The 20,311-nt window shown below is 34.1% G+C and overlaps 1 protein-coding gene across 1 annotated transcript in view; it reads left to right on the top strand.

Moving 5' to 3' along the window:
- Positions 1 to 20,311, top strand: part of nkain2 (sodium/potassium transporting ATPase interacting 2) — a 203,148-nt gene that overhangs the window by 170,503 nt on the left and 12,334 nt on the right. Inside the window, exon 5 of the mRNA XM_051137749.1 lies at positions 10,925 to 10,985. Coding sequence (XP_050993706.1) covers positions 10,925 to 10,985 — 61 coding nt within the window. The remainder of the gene's footprint in view (positions 1 to 10,924; positions 10,986 to 20,311) is intronic.

Raw genomic sequence — 20,311 nt, 5'->3', positions numbered from 1 at the left:
AATTTTCCTCCACGCTCCAAGCATTCAATAATCACTCTGCTCCGGCTCTGCTCCGGGTTTACCATTTCCCACTCCCCACTCCACTCCTCGCTCAGCTGATCAGGAACACCGCTTCGCCTTAGCTCCGAGAAAATTTACGGCTAAAGTGTTTCAGTATGTTTTGAAATATCACACAACATATATTACAATAAAATACTAGGAGAGAAGTTTTGTGGCTTATTGGACCACTAGTGTGCAAACTATTTTCCTACCACATTTCTATCAAGCTTATTACGTGGTTGTCAGCATTAAAAAGTATCATCTGCCTTTTTCAGTGCAAATTTTGTTTGTAAAGGATAAAAATAATAGTTCATTTTTGTCAGTTATTTTATATACGGATCAGTGCATTTCCTACAGATTTCTGCTCATTCGAAATCAGATACAAATGAAGCAGCGCTGTAAGATTACATTTGGATTAATCCATTATTGAGGTAGCAACTGCGTGTGTAAATAAGTGTTTAAATCATGCTTTCATGCGAAAATATTCAGTATCTAGAAGGAGCAAATAAATTCCTCGAAAACTATCCTCCTAAACCTCCCGCTCATGCTGTCATTATAATCTTCACATTCTTTCTGATCTCAGTGATCCATCTATATCAAGCTAGCTGACTATGTTTAACATGTGAGTTCTTGCTAAATATGCAATTATATTACTGGCCGTTGGCATGAATTGTAATGTAAAACGATGACGCTCCGGCTTTTAAAAAAGACGCTCAGAAGAAATTGTTAAATAAAGTTATTTTTTGTTTTCTTTGCACACAAAAAGTATTCTTGTAGTTTCATAAAATGAAGGTTGAACTACTGATCTAACATGGACTATTTTTCACATGGACTATGTCCTTGCTACCTTTCTGGGCCTTGAATGTGTCTGTTGCATTGCTGTCTATGCAGGGTCAGAAAGCTCTCGGGTTTCATCAAAAATATCCTAATTTGTGTTTTAAAGATGAACGAAGGTCTTACAGGTTTGGAACGAGATGAGGGAAAGACAGAATTTTCTTTTTGCATGAACTTCCCTTTAATGCACAGATTTATTCTGACACATCAGAGGTTTTGTCCTGTCTACTGCTATGGCTATCACATAGTAAAATGTCGCAATTTCAGGTTCAGTCCCACATGGTAATACATTCATTACTTCTAAAACTTTGCTGTGTGTACTTTGATTAGAGTACAGAACTCAAGATTCTGACTTATACACCTTTGATTGGTCATTGCGTTAACACACTCAAACATATCTGTGATTGGGTACAATGCTCAGCGCTGCAAAAACATGTAGTAAACAGAACCTTTGATGCTCTTCTCAGACACTCACACAAATATGGGAGCATTTGAAAGCAGTCGCCTGTCAGTAGGTCAGTAGGTCAGTACTCAGTACTACCTGAACTGTGGTAAAGCTGGTATCGTTACGTTTTTAAAATGTCAAAAGTACCGGTACTTTGAGACGTGTGGCATTCAATTCAAGCGGTGGTCCAAAACAGTTTAATCTCCAAACAGGCAGAACTTCACTTTAAGTATAAACAAACGGGTGTAGATGAGTTCAAAGTTTGCCATTTCTGATTTGTTTATATGTTTCTGTCGGTTGCATGAACATACCATATCAGTTTGCTTTCTCACATCACTAGCTTTAAATCTGCGACTTTGCTGGCTAATAAATGCATAAAAGTGCGCAACTGAACATAAACTAATGCAAATAGATGGTAACTCAAACTTGGCATGTCAAAACAAACAACACAAGGTGTCAGTGATGCCACTCTCGCAGTGTATAGTGACAGTGGATCGTCTTAGCTGCTCTAGCAACATACACAACCCAGAAGTTTTTTTCATATGAATTTTTGATGATAACCATGCAAGCTAAACCAATAGTTTGGATAGTTATGGTTGGGGATTTAAACAAACCCTTAACTCTAAGTTTGAGCATCAGAAAGTATTATTTGTTAGTTGATTGTTAGCATTATCACTTAACTAGTCTTTGTATTTCATTCTAGCAGTCTTCTATTTTGTCAGTTTATGCAGACTAGCTCCTAAAAAGTTGGATTGTATTCACATTTTTAGCATCTGTGTCCTTGAGCTAGAGCTAATCAAAGGCATTAGCCATGTTTGTGATGTTCTCTCTGCTTTGAGCCAAGCAACACTCAATCCATTTGAAAACAAGACTGTTTTCAAAAAAAAACAGTTTGACTTTACCACGATGACTCATAAAAAACACATCACTTCTCCTCTCACCCCGTAAACGACCCGACGCGAATATAATCAGCATTTCTTTGTGTCAGCTGTCCACGTTTTACAAGAACACGGCCGCTCTAAACGGTTGTCTATTTAAATCATTTCATAAAGAGTGCATAAACCATTCACCCTTGATTTGTGCTGAGAGTGCTGTGTTAAAAAAACACAACGCCGTCTGCCCCCGAATAAGTGTTTGCACTTGGAAGATTGCAGAAGACGTTTGGTGCGTCAGGACATGGGTGGTTGTTGGCATGTTAAGTAGCTCACTAGCGCAGTCTATAAAAGCCAGGAGTGAGCAGCCCACCTGGAGAGAGGCCCAGCGCCCGAGGAGGAAGTCAAGGACATGTGAATTAGTCCAAGCCGCCAAGTGCGAGAGCGCAGTTTGAAGCAGGCATCCACATTGGCACAGAAATGGGTTGACTGATGCTGTGTCAACACACCAAATTGATTAAGCCAGGTGATTCTGCCCAGAAAAGTGGAAGAAAGTAGGTTATCTAAGAAACTGATCTTAGTGAAAGCGAAGAAACAGATGAGAACACCAGTCAACCAAAAGTTTTAGAAGATGAAATAAGATTTTTCGCTGTCGATAACTTTTTGAAAGAAGGTTCTTTTTCTCACCAAGCCTCTAATTATATATGACTAGAAATACAGTGAAAACAGTAATATTTTGAAATATTATTACAGTTTAAAGAATTGTTTTTTATTTTAATATGTGATTTACTCCTGTGAAGGCAAAGCTAAATGTTTGTCAGCCATTACTTATTTTGTATGGAAACCCACTTCCACCACTGAAAAAAAAAATAAAAACAGGTAATTTTATCTCATAACTTTTTCTGGAATTATAAACTCACAAATCTGACTTTTTTTTTCAGAATTGCATGATATAAACTAACAAATACGTATTAGTATTATAAAGTCACAATTTTTTTAAGAATTGTGTGACATAAGCTCACAATTCTGACTTTTTGTCAGAATTGCGTGATATAAACTCAAAATATGAAAATTGCGAGTTATAATTCTCTGGAGAAAAAAAATATTTAAATTGCGAAATTACGTGAAACAATCTCGCAACGCTTTTTTTTTTTCCTCAGAAGTGTGAGTTTAAATCTCACAATTCAGTTTTTTTTTGTCTCCCGATTGCAAGTTTATATTTCACAATTTTGACTTTTTTTAGAATTACGTGACAAACTCACAATTGCCTGATATAATAATAAAAAACGTTTAGATCTTGCAATTCTGACTTTTTTCTCAGAATTGCATGATATAAACTCACAATTGCGAGTTATAAAGTCAGAATTGCGAGTTTGTATCTTGCAAATCTTACTTTTTTCTCAGAATTGTGTAATATAAACTCACAATTGTGAGTTATAATTCTCAGGAAAATATCATATACACACAGAAAAGGTAGACAGAAAATGTAAAGGTAGACGGCAACCCAAAATAAAAGTCTGGTGTAACTTGAAGACATTGTGACAGAAATATATTACTGCTATTACTACTACTACTACTAAAATGAAACAAACATTTTTTTTAGGGTATAATCACACAACATTTCTTCCATGTTTTAATTTTAATAGTAAATTCCCCTTTTTTTGCCAAATAATTTTCAATAATTAAAAGATAAATTAAATTTGTTCTTGTTTTATGCCTTCATTTAATAACCAGAACATTTTAAATACACAACACAGAATTTCTGAGGGTAAAAAAAAACTTTCATAAGGCTATTTTAAGAATAGATTTGAATAAATTAAGTATTGATTCAAATAATTAGACGTGCTAAAATACAGAATTTGATAACAATAAAACATATGGTGAGAGAAGATAAAACATTTCATAGGGCCCTAAACAAAGTCATTTTTGGTAAACCTTTATTAAATCGATGTGAAATTTAAGTTTCATGATTTTAATTTAATTAGACATGCTCTTTGATTAATAAAATGTAATTTAACTATTAAAAAGGAGTTTAAAAATTTAAACGGAAAAATACGGAATCCAGAAAAAAATGGAATTTGGGAGAAAAAAAAAACGGATTTCATAGGGCCCTACTTTATTCAGAGGTGGAAACAGGCTTCCAAAGTTTTCAGTCTCACTAACAATGTCTAACTAAGTTTTTACTGTCTTTTTGATCAATTTAATGCATCCTTGCAAAATAAAAGGATTCATTTAATTAAAAATAAATAAACTCCAAACTTTTAAACAGTAGTGTATGTTGTATAATTTGAAATTTTGGATAGTTTTGTTAAAGCCACAGCAGTAAAATACAAACCTTTTTATTATCAGGGTCAGAGAGAGCAACGAAAAAGGGTTGTGAAAAATAAAATTAATAGAAATCACCTCTTCATGAAATAGCAGAACTGTGCTTTTTTTAATATGATAGATATCTCTCAAGGAACTACTTCAATGTGACTGTGATATTTTAAGCTTAAGTGGTTGTACAAGGCTGTAGAAAGTGTCTGTCAAGTCATTTCCAAAGTCAGAATTCAATTCTGTTTCAAATAATGCTATACATGTTTGTTTTTCTATGTTTAGTTTTGTTGAATCATCGTTTCTTCATAGGCACTTACATGAGAGTTTATTCTTTATTCTGATTGCTGTGGATGTAAATCAGTACACACAAGCACATGTTTGCTATTCTGTGTCATGTAACACAAGTAGCTGTTTCTGTGTGTCTTTGTAGCAGATGTAACTTCAATAACATTTGCGTTCTGAATGTGCTAAACCAGCTTTTTTCATTGTGAAATTGCTTCATGCTTTGAAGATAAACATATTAAACATTAAAACTCATTAATCGAAACTGCAGGCGATGAAGAATGAGCGAGCTTGTACGTGAGGTTCAACTTTAAGATACTTGCATCCAGATCAATCCTTGCTCCCAGACGCATCCTCAATTATTTAGCACCTCCTTAGAAACCCTGCATGTATTATTCACATGTATAGAATCTAAATTTAGTTAGTCGTGTCTGTTGGGAATGACATGGCAGAGGAAGAAGGAACACAATACAACAACATGTCTGTGGCTGTGAGTGAGTGAGTGAGTGAGCGTGTGCCAGACTGAGCTGCTCAGAGTAGCACACTGTCAGGCAACTCTTATTCTCATTTCGCATTATTACTCAGTTCTGAACAATGTAAATTTTCTGTACGTGGAATATCTAGATATTGACAGCAGAGCTCACTGTGTAGAATGTAGCGAGCTTTAATTGACCTTCCATTTAAATTCCATTTGCAAGCCCAAAGGTAATTGCGACTTTTTATCTCACAATTCTGATTTTTTTCTCAGGATTGTAAGTTATAAAGTTAGAAGACATAAACTCGCAATTGAGACATGAACTCACAATTCTGAGAAATAAAGTCGTTATATAAACTTACAATTCCTTTCTTCTCAGAATTGTTTGTATTTCACAATTGTGACATTTTTTTTTCTCAAAATTGCGCAATTCTGACTTTTTTTTCTCAGAATTGTAAGATGTAAACTCACAATAGCAAGTTATAAAGTCAGAATTATGAGACATAAACTTGCAATTAAGACATTAACTCACAATTCTAAGAAATATAGTTGCACTTCCTAGAAATAGTCGCACTTCTGAGAAATAAAGTCAGAATTGCGAGATGTTCTGACCTTTCTTCTCAGAATTGTGAGTTTATATCAAAATTATCTTTTTTTTTCTCAGAATTGCAAGTTTATATTACACATTTGTGACATTTTTTTTCTCAGAATTGCGCAATTCTGACTTTTTTCTCAGAATTCTAAGATGTAAACTCACAATTGCAAGTTATAAAGTCAGAATTATGAGACACAAACTTGCAATTAAGACATAAACTCACAATTCAGAGAAATAAAGTCACGATTGTGAGATAAAAAACTCAACGCTGACCTTTTTTCTCCGAATTGCTTGAGTTTATATATTGCAATTTTGACTTTATAAAATGCATTTACAAGTTTATATCATGCAGTTCTGAGAAAAAAAGCCAGAATTGCAAATTTAAATCTGATTCTGACTATGCTTTTAGTAGTATGTGAAACCAATTTCGGCCATTTTTATGTTCTAAAAAAAGTATATGAAATGGTTAGTTTGTGCTAATGGTTAGTTTGTGTGTGTGTATGTCTAATTTCATATATATATATATATATATATATACTCTGTGTGTGTAGTAATAAAAGTAATGTAATATATTGCAAAACCTAAAAAAAAAAATGTATAGATATTTAGATTTTCAGATATTTTCATATTTCTATAAACTAGTACTATACAGTATAAACATATATCATACTGTAACTGCTCTGCAGTTCCTATATATAGCCAGCATACATACAGCTACTGTAGATTTTAGATTGTATATTTATATATATATATATATATATTTGCATAACCATATTTTTCAGTTCCTTGTGTTATCTCATATATTTTTTGTCATTTTTTTAAAAAATAAATATATATTATCAATCTAATTACATTTATTTTGTCCATAATATATGTATTTACCTAAACTATTTTATGTATTTTTATGCCTTTTGAAGTACATTTTGCAATAGGTTTTGCCATTTTACATTAAAGGGGTCATCGGATGCCCATTTTCCACAAGTTGATACGATTCTTTGGGGTCTTAATGAAAAGTCTATGATATACTTTGGTTAAAAATTCTCAATAGTAGTGTAAAACAACACCCTTTTTACCTTTTCAAAATCAGCTCTACAGACGTCAACCCATTTTGTTGCATGTTGCTTTAAATGCAAATGAGCTCTGCTTACCCCACCCTTCTCTTCTGTTGGCTGACGAACCATGCTCTGAGAGACTGCTTACTTTAGCTGCATTTAGCCATGAAACTTGCTAACTAGCACGTTATTAGGAAAGGTGATTGCAAAGATTCATAAAAAAAAACCTTATACTCGCTTCTGCTGTGGGTGAAGCCGGATCACGAATGTTTCGCGTGAACATAGACGCATTTAGGTAAATCAGGAGGCGCGTTCTCTTCACAAACAAACGTAATCCACTGTGTCTTCAGCAGCTCAGATTTTAGGAGTAAATAACAAATACTGTGTTCATTATTACATCCAACAACAAAACACCTCAGTCGCTTAGGAGCCATTCTTGTCTACGTCCCTGCTCTGGCATCGAAACAATGACGGTCAGACTGTTGCAGCTCACTCAGGGCGGGTCTGAGGTAAGACGGCCGTATCAATCAACTATTGTAAAAGTGACATCACACAGACTAGAAGCTGAGAATGGCCTTATTTGAAAAAGAGGATATTATTTTTAGGGATTAAATAAAAACCACTGGGTGGATTTTTATCATTATAGGGTGGATGTGTACACACACTGCCAACACACATTTATGTTCAAACATGTAAAAGTGAGTTTTACGTCAGATGACCCCTTTAAAACTAAACAATTTTTTAAATATATTTCCTTTAGCTGTGCTGTTTACTGCCTGTATTTAGCATAAATTTTAAATATATTTTGGCCAGACAATATACAAATATAAATATTTGTTGGGAGCAAACAGTTTGGTACCATTCTATTTCAGGTCTTTTTTTCCCGCTTGTCTTTGTCTCACAGCTAGCGCAGACTGTATTTACATCCTGCTAATGTGGTTTACATATTTTGCAAACACAATGGGCAGATGATAGCATCAGGTAATCAAAAGAGCAGCCTGTATTGTTAGTGTCGAACCCTAATCCGCCCCTTTCCCCACACAAACACACAGATGCTAGCTGTTGGCCGCCTCCATTGTCTCCTCATCACACTGGTTGCTGTATCCAAGGAACCGCGAACCACAATACTGTCTGGCCCAATGTGCTGAGTCGAGGTGACACCGCATTGGGCCCTCATCCTTTACATAGCTGTGTGCGGTATTATGTAAATGCCCCTGCGTGGATGCGGATTGCATGTGTGTGAGCGCGGCCTCATGGTCTCCACCGCCACTGGGAAGGAGGAGAGAGTAGTACATTATTCCGTGTAAATGAGAGCAAGACCTTGAGGTATTCTCGGAATCCTAAATCTGCTTTTCCTCCCATTTACTACCGTGCTGTGATTATCCAAAGGGATTGGGCTGGGAATGCAGTCCTGGACTGTTTGTTCTGTACGTTTAGTTAAATGAACTGCTCAAATGATAAGAAATGGCTATACATAAACAAGCTTGTAAACACAGCCGCATTCTGGAGCATTCCCTGAGGGGACACGAGTTTGTATCACATAGAAGAGCAAATGGCGCTTAGCCCTTTTAATTATAATCTTAAGTCTGGGTGGCCGTTTTAGCAGTATGTCAAAGTACATTTGCTCTCGGCACAACTGCGGCACAGTGTCAGGGAATGTTTTAAAAATAAAGTGTTATGGTATTGGGTTACTCATAAAAGGTAACTAATTGCATTAAGTTATATAAATTTATATTTAAGAAAAAAAAATTATATTGTATAAAAAGTAGTTTTATATGTAATGTGAATTAATATATTTTAAACCATTAATTAGTATAAATATCCACTATATAAATCTATTTCCAGTCTTTTTTTTTGTTTGTTTGTTTTTTGTTTGTTTATCAAAGAATCATGAAAAAGTACACCACGGTTACCAATAAATAGTACATTTGGTATGTTATAGTATAATATATATAGTATAATATTTATGTAGTAACATACATCATAACACTTAGCCAACGTAAATATATAGCTATTTTAGTTTATTAATTAATATTGGTTTAAAATAGTGTGATATATATTATGAATTAATATATTTTAAGTCATTATTTACTATAAATATCCACTATAAATAAATATATCATTATGTAAGCGGTCAGCAACTTTTTTAGCTTTTTTTTCCCCCCAAAAATAAATATTTTTAATTTATTTATCACATTTATCAAAAGTGGCAAGAAAAATATATAATGTTACTACCTATCTATCTGTCTGTATATATATATATATATATATATATAGATAGAGAGATCAAAATGTAAAATTTATATTGTATAAAAATAGTTTAATTATATAATGTGAATTCATATATTTGAAATCATTATTCAGTATAAATATCCACTATAAATAACCTTATCTGAAGAAAAAAAAATATATATATATATATATATATATATATATATATATATTATAATTATTTTGTATTTATTTTTATCACATTTATTCAAAAGTGGCAATAAAAAAATGTGTAATGTTACCAAAAAATCTAATAAATGTTAGTCAACATAAATCTATAGCTATTTAGATTATTAATTTATATTGTATTAAAATACTGTGATTATATATATTGTGTAAATTAATGTTTTAAGTCATTATTCACTATAAATATTCACTAAAAATGACCTTTAACCTTAAATAACCTTAAAAAAAAAAAACAGATTTGATTACGTAAACCAGGTTTTATGTGTGTTGTGTTTTCCCCAGCACTGGTCCCGTAGACCTTATTTTGGCAGTCCAGACGACGGGAGTTCAAGCTGTCCCACTCTATCATTTGTCTTGATTCAATCAGAGACGTCCAATCAGTCCGGTTCTATAAAATCACCGGTGTAACACACAACAACACGGCTCTCTGATGAAGAGGGTTTATAAAAAGCCCAGCTGTGCTCCCTGAGCATTTTAAAGAGTCTGCTGCAAGAGATCCAAGTCTTTTGTTTGTCCATTAAATGTGTTTACAGTACTCAATATTCTGGTGCGATCTTTTCATCATCGTTTCACATTCATCCTTCTTAATCACTGTTGAAGTCCCAAGCCCGCCACCGAGCGTCTTTTTACTTTAAACGCGGATGCTGATGAGTGATTCAGAGCCAGGAAAATAGGAGCTTTGTGCATCCGTGTGCTCCTATGATTCAGAAGTGCTGTGTTTTGGAGCGGCAGAGAGGATGAGGCTCCAACATTTCTGCTTCACTCTGTCCTCATTGCTCTAAAGACCCATTTCCTGTGGCGGTGTCTCAGTTTGATGTAAAGCTCTCGCCGCTACAACACCTGTTTCCTCAATGAAAATAAGCCTACCTCCCTCTATCTTTGATCTCTTCATTCTCTCCTCTTTTCTGTTTTATTATAGATTCTCTCTCATTTGAGCAAAACATATGAACATGTTTTCTCTACTGGTAAAAAGTATGCTTTTTTTTCATCTCTAATTACCCGAATGAACCACTAATGGTTTTCAGTGATGGTTTGTTTGCTTATTCTGATATAATGACCACATGAAATTGTTTGACAAACTGTTTAATTTCCTTTGTTGGTGTATTTTCTGTTAATAGAGGAAGTTGGGATTTTGTCAAAGCAAAATCATTATTTGGGAGGGACTTTGTCATTCTAAAGAACATGTTATTGAACAAGGATTCCCCAAATTTCTTTCCTGATAGGGAAAACTACATTTTAAATGTGTTTTAAATGTTATAAAAGTTTATTTTAAGGTCAACGAAGTTGACTCTTTTTCACTAGGAACAACTTACACTTGAAAATAGTCATAACACCCCATAGTGTTCAGCCAATGTTATTTTTAGTTTTATGATCTAACATCAACTACTGGTTCAGCTGAAAGCATTCAGCTGAAAAGGTTGCTAGGAATGATTGTGAAACCTGTTCAGGAAACGTTATTTTTTCAGTTCTGTTAGGTGCACTACACTTAACCTTAATAAAAGCAAGCTGATTAGTACAGTTGATTATTCTAATCAATGTTTTCTGTTCTCTTCACAGCTTGCTGGGTTCATCTATGCCTGTTATGTTGTGAAGCTCATTTCAGAAGAGGAAGACAGCTGTGAGTATAGCTTCATAATTCAATCATGAGTTTGTTATTGTTTTTTTGTTTTTTTTTAATGAGGGTTTGGCTTATTCTAATAATGCATGCTTATAAGATATGTATAAAATCTAAAATAAAAATAGATCTAAAATTATATTATATCAGATCTAAATATTTATATATAAACTTTATTATATATACAGTCAAAAGTTTACATACACCTTGCAGAATCTGCAAAATGCTAATTATGTTACCAAAATAAAAAGGATCATACAAAATGCATGTTATTTTTTATTAAATACTAACCCGGACATATGAAGATGTGTAGGGTACAACGGGGCTAAAGGCACCCCCTAAGAAAAAAATATGCTTTTCGCTCTCCCTGAAGAATATGATTGCAGAAAAATGCATACGTTTGTATTGAACATTTATGGAGCAACATATTTTGTGTGAAAATAAATCATACAAGTTGTTTATTTTGTTAAAAAATCTCATAAACGTATGAGGTAGCAAGGTGGGCCTTTTACCCTGTGTGTGGGGTAAAAGGCACACAGTAAAACATATTTTAAAATACAGAAACAAAATCATTTCAAAATGTAAATATTCTGAAAGCATCGAAGGAGATCCCATAATAATTTAATATAGATTTACAGCAGTAACAACAAATGATATTTATTGTATGATATGATTAATAGCATGTTTTTAAATATGATGGTTTCATTCTAAACATGGTGATTATTTCTAAGTTGGACACCCAACATAAAATATGATATTAACCATCTGAATCTAACAATGTCATTTCAACAAATGGAAAAGTCAGCCTTCTGTTAATTATCTTGTTAATATTGTGCCTTTTAGCCCCAACAGCAGGGGTGATTTTTACCCCACATACAATACTTTTACATATTATTTTGTTATTTAAAAGCTGCTGTTTTAGTTATCTTAAACTAAACTGAAAATCATTAAGAAGATATATGTCTCAAGATATATTTAATAATTTTAGCGATTCTCATTTGTTACTTAAATCTACATCATTTTTAAAAACATCAAATATTAGATCACGTAAGCACACAATCGCATCAAGGATCAACCAATATCGCACGTGTATGTTGAAAAGCGGATGTTTTGGAACGTGCTACACCACGTTTTTCTGCCATCTAGTGGTTTAGAGGAAAATAATATCAAAGGCGCCTTTTACCCCGGGGCGCCTTTAGCCCCGTTGCCCCCTACATTTTTCTTATTTTGCCTAAATATCATATTTTCTTTTATTTAGTACTGCCCTTCAGAAGCTACAGAAGATACTTACATGTTTCCCAGAAAACAAAATAAGTTAAATTTACTCTGATCTTCGAATTCAAAAATGTTCAACCCCCTGGCTCTTAATGCATCGTGTTTCCTTCTGAAGCATCAGTGAGCGTTTGAACCTTCTGTAATAGTTGCATATGAGTATCTCAGTTGTCCTTAGTGTGAAAAGATGCATCTCAAAATCATACACTCATTGTTGGAAAGGGTTCAAATACACAAAAATGCTGAAAAAACAAATAATTTGTGGGACCTGAAGGAGTTTTTGAAGAACAGTGGGCAGTTTTACTGTTCAGGACAAAGAAGGGACTCATGAACAACCATCACTAAACAAAAAAAAAAAACACCTGTGGATCATTCAGTTAACAACACAGTACTAAGAATCAAGTGTATAAACTTTTTATTTTCTCTTGTGTCTTTTATGTGAAATATCTTATTCAGGATAGTAAATACAAAATAACATGCATTTTGTATGATCCCTCTTATTTTGTTAATTTTGCAATTTTGTTAAATTAACATTTTGCAGATTCTGCAAGGTGTATGTAAATTTTTGACTTCAACTATATATACAGTGTAGATTAAAATCAAAGAAAAATATTTTTTCTTTAAAGGAATATTAGCTGTGGGTGTACCACTGTTCTACTAACATGTTTAACAAAATAACCAGAGAATTTTTCCACAAAAACAGCACTGAACTGGCATGTAATTCCAGCTGCAGTTTTGAACCAATTTCGCGTTGAGAGTCTCTGAATTATCCTGTCTTCTTACGTGGACAACCAGCCTTTCTGGGGGCCTTAAATGAATTAGTGTCATTGTAAACCTGCAGTGTTCAAGAAATCACATATATAGAACAACCAATTTCTCTTACAGTGTCTGAAAGGGTCATCCCTGTGGCCTTCATCTGGATAACCTTCAGTCACAGAGTTTCAGTCACCTTAGAGCAGCACATCTTACAATCTCAGTGAAAATTATATATAGGCTTTGCCATATAATTAAGGAAATTAGCACCAGGTTCCAGATTAACACCAAAAAAAAATTTGTAGGTATCTGTAAGTGTTCTCCAGTTTTGATCAGTTCTTTTTCAAATATCTCATGTAAGTTTTTTATACTGTGCTTCAGAATACCATTAATTTATAAAATAGGCTTAAAAAACTGCTATTCCTGTTAGGATAAGTTCAAATAGGACTAAGCAGTGACCTTGAAATTCAGGAAATTGTAGGTTGTTCTCTATTTTAATCTCCACTTAGGTTTACAACCTAAACTGATGTAAAGATGCATGTTTTTTTATTATTATATTTTTATATGTTTTAATATTATTGGAGAATATTCGTTTCATGCGGTAATGAAGCACTGACATAGACATAAGCTCTTGGTGGCAGATCTTTAGCCTAGTTTGAATGCCCCAGTAAACATTTAAATTTAGATGTTGCAGGATCTAAAAGATTGCTTTTATTGATCCCAAACGACCAGCCTGTGGCCTAGTGTTTTAAAGCAAGGAGAAAATTGTTCCATTTGTAATGCTCAGACGATCACACTTACCACGCTGCCACGCTGAGACACATGGGTCATTCGCTTTAGTCGCCTTTCTGTCCTGACAAAAGATTAGAAAGCATAATAATGAGAATAGAAGATGGACTGATTTAAACACGAACGCAAAAAGAAAACACAAGGCTATCATACGGCTTCATTGGATTTGGAATATGCGTTACTTTTATGGTGCTTTTTTTGTTGTTTGACTTTCATTATGTTGAAAACTGTGGGCACTGCGTTGTTCAACATTTCCCCATTTGTGTTCTGCGAAAGAAGGAAACTCATACGGATCATGACAGACTATTCGTTTAATGTGTTTTGCCCTCAGATGCTTGTAACTTTTTTTTAGGAGATTCTTTTGAGGAATAGCTACAATAACAAAGGAAATGCAGCCTAACACTGGCATACAAGATCAATACTGTTGTTCTCTTGCAGAGTCAAGCCTTATTTTCCCTGTTCTCATCATTCTCTCATCACCAAGCAACTAAAACAGACTGACAGAGAGATGCGTGTGTGTGTGTGTTTGTGTGGCTGTTTATTTGTTAGGCATCCCCCCGTTCTTTGTGCTGTATTTTCATTGCATTTTATCAGTTCATAATCAGAGTAATCAGAATCATTAAACTTCACTCTGAATGTAATTAAGCATGGCTGTATTTGGAGGGCCAGCCTCTCATTAAACTGAGTGCCTTCACTACACGTTAAGATCACGAAGAGGGAGCCCTGTGGCACAATACATCCACTGTAGCGCAGTGGTCTATTAATGCAGAATATTTGTGTGTATATGGGTTTTTATGCATGAGTTCATTGGGATGTTGGTTCAAGCTAGAGCGTGATACTTATAAATATATGTATATTTATATATCTGAATATATGTGTGTGTGTGTGTGTGTGTGTGTGTGAAGAAATATATAAATATATATATATATATATATATATTATTTAGGGTTAAGGGAAGTGTCCCTAAAATGAATGGATAATGTCCTGGCAGAAAATTACCAGTACATTTTCCGTTTTTTTAGTGCTCAAGTAGCATTTCTTATTATAATCAATGTTGAAGATGCATTTTTTTTTCTGCAAAGCATGATACTTTTTTCAAGACTTTTAGATAAATAACTAGTTCAAAAAACAGCATCCATTTGAAATAGAAATAATTTGTAACATTATAAATGTTTTTTAGTGCTGTCAAACAATTAATCACAATTTATCACATCCAAAATACGTTTTTTGTTTGCATAATATGTGTGTATACGCGCACGAACACAAGAGGTGGGATTTATCGTGTGAACCATTCACAGCCAAACATAATTTTCAATAATCAGTGTTTACTGTTTCAAATGTTGTTTTGTGTCTGTGTGAATGTATGTGTTTTTACAAGCTCAAAAGTTTGGGGTCAGTAAGATTTTTAAATATAATACTTTTATTCAGCAAGGATGCATTAAATCGATCAAACGTGACAGTAAATGTATTTATAATGTTACAGAAGATTTGTTTCAAATCAGCATATTATATTTGTTTTCAAATCAGAATATTAGAATGATTTCTAAAGGATCTTGTTATAGTGGAGACTGGAGTGATGGTGCTGAAAATTCAGCTTTGCCATAACAGGGATAAATTACATTTTAAGTTATATTAATATAGAAAACTGTTATTTTAAGTTAATAATTTTTCACAATTTTACTGTATTTTTTTAATCAAAGAAATTCACCCTTGGTGTACAACAGCATTCTAAGATTGAGATTAAAGTCGTCATATTTTGAGAATAAGGTCACAATTACGAGAATAAAGTCAAAATATTACGAGAATAAAGTCCAAATATTTCATCAATAAAGTCGAAATTACAAGAATAACATTGAAATTACGAGAATAAAGTCAAAATATTATGAGAATAAAGTCCAAATATTTTGACAATAAAGTCGAAATTACGAGAATAAAGTCAAAATGTTTCGACAATAAAGTCAAAATTATGACAAAAAGTCAAAATGTTTTGACAGTAAAGTCAAAATTATGACAATAAAGTCAAATTGTTTCAACAATAAAGTCAAAATATTACAAGAATAAAGTCAAAATATTACGAGAATAAAGTCTAAATATTACAAGAATAAAGTCAAAATATTTTGAGAATAAAGTCGAAATGTTTTGAGAATAAAGTCAAAATTACAAGAATGAAGTCAAAGTGCTTCCCGAATTCTATTCTTGTAAAGTAACAAAAGTGGTTATATCTAAGTGTGCAAGTTGTTTACTTACTTTTTATTAGTCTTCCCATTAACGTTCATTCAGACTTATTCTCGAACACAGAACGTGCATGAACAAAAGAGGCAGGATTTATTGCATGAACCAATCTCAACCAATAATAACCAGTCATATCCAGTCATATCCCATTATATCCCAATATAGGCATTGCCTCCTCTCACATGACTTTCCCCCATTCATTCTCAATTACCCCCCACCAAACTCATTGCACGCTTGAGGGAGTCTTTTAAAACTCAGTGAGCTCAGGGGAGGTGAGAGAGACGAGGACTTCTGCTGTAACTTTACCTGTAGGTGTTGCTGTTTTGCAATGTTTCTTTGGAAAAATAAGTGATTTAGACACTTTTTAATCTTATAATTTGTAATATTGCCATTGTACTATAATTTTTGTTTTCATCCAATATTTTAGATTCGAGAATGAATGATTCTGACATTTTTTTTCATACTTGGGCAAATTACTTCCTTAAGATTTAATATATTTCCTATGGTGGAGAGAAGCATCTCAAGTCAGAATCCCTAGAAATATGTGGATTGTTACAAGCTAGCCTTTTTCAGAGCACCTTATGAATAAAACTGTCCAATTAAGGGATGCGTGCAAAAACTAAATAATTTCATCCTCTCACAAAACCCATTTTACTGCCATTAGATTAGTCAAACGAGCTAAGCTTTGCGCCGCAAAAAACTTCCGCTGCCACACTGATCGGTTAACTTCCTCAAACATCATTCAGCGGCACTCCCGGTGTCGAATGGGGTTTCTGATTGTCTCAATCAGTGATCAGGAGAGATTCGGGAACATTTGTGTAATTGGAAATCCCTCTCGAAAGTATCTCCCAATCAGTCCGCGGGTAGACTGAGTTTCATTGACTGCCGGGGCGCTCGTGATGAACGGCGCACGGCTGCGCGGTGACGTTAGTATCCGTTGAGAGATTATCAGCGGTGTTGATGTTCCAAAAGTGGGCACAGGAACATTCCACTGAGAAATATAATTGCTGAAGCTCTGAATCCTCCAAGCGGGCGAACAGTATTGATGCCTTGATCCCTGAGGCATGTAGGAACACTAATCGGGAAGCCATATTGGCCATTACGGCTTTAATTAATATAGTACATGAAGCACCTCCGCAAAGGTAATGAACAGCTCAAACCAATCAACACGGTCCGCACGTAATTACGGCTACTAACGTCCCAGGGTCCATTTAAAGAATGGACAGTATTTAAATGATTCTGCCTCTGAGAGCACGAAAAAGCAAGAGAGAGAGCATTAGGAAGTGTCGGCGCACGCAAGTTGCGGGGAAACACTTTTTGCATCTATAACAAGGAAATTAGGTTAAGACTTTCCTTTGGGGATATGCAATCAGGCTTTGTGGTTGCAGGGAGGTGGGAACTCATGCTGATAGTCTTTGTGCGCCGCGTTCGCTTTACAAATGCCTTTGTCGGAGGAAGAGCTTTTGGAAGGGGGAAGCTAAAACAATAAAACTCATAAAGCTTTGCTATATGGATGCTGTAAGGGGAAAACGTCCATCTCAGCCTAATTCCCTGCAGCGCCGCTGCCATCAAAATGGCTTCTTTCTGGGAAGTGTCGCTTAAAACAGAATAAATAGCTATTTGAGTCGTTTTGTTGAGGTCGAGGGACGGTTGTTGTATGGGTTCGCATGCTAATGCGGTAGCTCAAGGCGGTCCATAGACTCTTTAATCTGTCCACTTGCCCACAGTCGATGGTACTTGTATGTTTTGTTGTTGTTTTTTTACTTCATTACTGGATCAGTGATCCCAGCATTTCCCATTATCTTGGAAGGACTAGCCAGGAAGGTTTTCTGCTATGAAACAACTTTGTTTCACTACAAATGGGAAATGTTTTCAGAGCTGTTTAAGAGCACATATCTGCCCTCAGGCAATCTGTTTAAACATTTACCCCCTGCAGACATATTTATGTAAAGGACATTAACATGGGAGTGTTCTGAAGTGCGGCGTAACATAATTTTCTTTTTGAAATGATCAGTGTTTTCCATTTTAAATGTTGTTTTGTGTCTGTGTGTATGTATGTTTTCTTTACATACTCAAAAGTTTGGGGTCAGTAAGATTTCAAATGTAATACTTTTATTCAGCAAGGATGCATTAAATCGATCAAACATGAAAACACATAGAAAATTCATTTTATATTCATCAAAGAGGAACTGTTTTCAGCAATGCTAATAAGAAGAAATTAAACATCAAATCAGCATATTAGAATGATTTCTGAAGGATCTTGTTATAGTGGAGACTGAAGTAATGGTGCTGAAAATTCAGCTTTGCCATAACAGGGATAAATTACATTTTAAATTATATTAAAATATAAAACTGTTATTTTAAGTTGTAATAATATTTTACAATTTTACTGTATTTTCAAATTGTAAATATTCAAATTAATGCACCCTTGGTGTACGACGACATTCTAAGATTACAAGATTAAAGTCATAATATTTCGAGAATAAAGTCAAAATTATGAGAATAAAGTTGAAATGTTTTGAGAATAAAGTTTAAATTACATGAATAGTCAAAATATTACGAAAATAAAGTTGAAATGTTTCGACAGTAGTCAAAATTACGAGAATAAAGTTGAAGTGTTTCACAAAACATTTCAACTTTATTCTCAAAACATTTTGACTTTATTTTCAAAACATTTTGAGTTTTTACTTGAAACATTTCGACTTCATTCTCAAAATATTTAGACTTTATTTTTAATCTCGTAATTAAAAAAAAAAAAAAAAACGCCGTCATATTGGTGAGAATGAAAAAATTATTTAATAAAAATCTTACCGAACCTAAATTAAGTTAAGTTAAAAAGTTGGTTTTAGTCCGTAGAAGTTTTAAAGAGACATACTTACTAATAATGTGATGAATTATGAGCAAAGAGTTAAAGTAATTAATTAGCAATATATTAAGCAATTTTTTTCTCTTAGAAATTGCTAGTAAATTTCCAAATTGCAAAAAAAAAAAAAAAAAAAAAAGGCAAGTAACACATTGAATTAAATATGAAACTTTGAAGTAGAAAGACAGAAATAATATTTTTTTGTAAAACATACTGCAGTATTCTTTGTTTTATAGAACAGTGTTTACTGTAAATGATGGTTCAAAAGGGCTATTTAAAGGGGTTATCGGATGCAAAGTTCACTTTTACATGTTGTTTGAACGTTAATGTGTGTTGGCAGTGTATGTACACATCTACATGATAAAAATCCATGCAGTGGTTTTTAATTAATCTGTAAAAATAATGTTCCCTTGTTCAAATCGAGCCATTCTCAGATGCCTGTCGGGGTGGCGTCACACCAACAGAGGCCGCTCTCACGATAGTTGATTGACATGAGCGTCTTACCTCAGACCCGCCCTAAATCAGCTAAAAGTAACAGTCCGACCTCCATTGTTTCGATGCCGGAGCAGGGATGTAAGTTAGACAAGAATATCTCCGATTGAGCGATTGAGGTGTTGTGTTGCTGGATGTAATAATGAACATAGTGGTCCTCATTTACCTCCGACATCCGAGCCACTGAAGATGCAGTGGATTACGTTTGTTTGTAAATGGAATGCGCCTCCCGATCTACATAAGTGTGTCTATGTTTGTGCAAATCATTCGTGATCCAGCTTCACTTACAGCAGAAGTGAGTATAAGGGTTTGTTAATGAATCTCTGCAATCACCTTTCCTAATAACGTGCTAGTTAGCAAGTTTCACAGCTAAGGTAAACAATCTCTCAGAGCAGCATGTTACTCCACAGAGAGTAGAGAGGGGCGGGGCGAGCAGAACTCATCTGGATTTAAAGGAACAATCCCTCAGAATGGGATGATTTTTGCAGACCATTGAGAATTTTTAACCAAAGTATATTACAGACTTTTCATTAAGACCCTAAAGAATCATATCAGCTTGTGGAAAATGGGCATCCGATGACCCCTTTAAGGCCAATCTGAAATTTTCACTCAAAAACGTACAACAGTAAACAATCCATGTAACATATGAGTTCATGTTGACTGGAACCAATAAATTCTTAAAGTGATAGTTCACCCAAAAATGAATTCTGTCATTAATTACTCACCCTCATGTTGTTCCAAACCCATAAACCCGAAGACTGACATGGAAGAGAAGAAACTGTTGAATAAAGTCATTATTTTCGTTTTGTTTGCGTACAAAAATTATTCTTGTAGCTTCATAAAATTAAGTTTGAACCGCTGATGACACATGGACTATTTTAACAATGTCCTTTCTGGGCCTTGAATGTGGTAGTTGCATTGTTGTCTA

The sequence above is a fragment of the Labeo rohita genome, chromosome 20 (assembly GCF_022985175.1).
Source record: "Labeo rohita strain BAU-BD-2019 chromosome 20, IGBB_LRoh.1.0, whole genome shotgun sequence".
Taxonomy (NCBI): domain Eukaryota; kingdom Metazoa; phylum Chordata; class Actinopteri; order Cypriniformes; family Cyprinidae; genus Labeo; species Labeo rohita.
The sequence above is the reverse complement of the archived record's forward strand: the minus strand, read 5'-3'. Positions and strand labels throughout refer to the sequence as shown.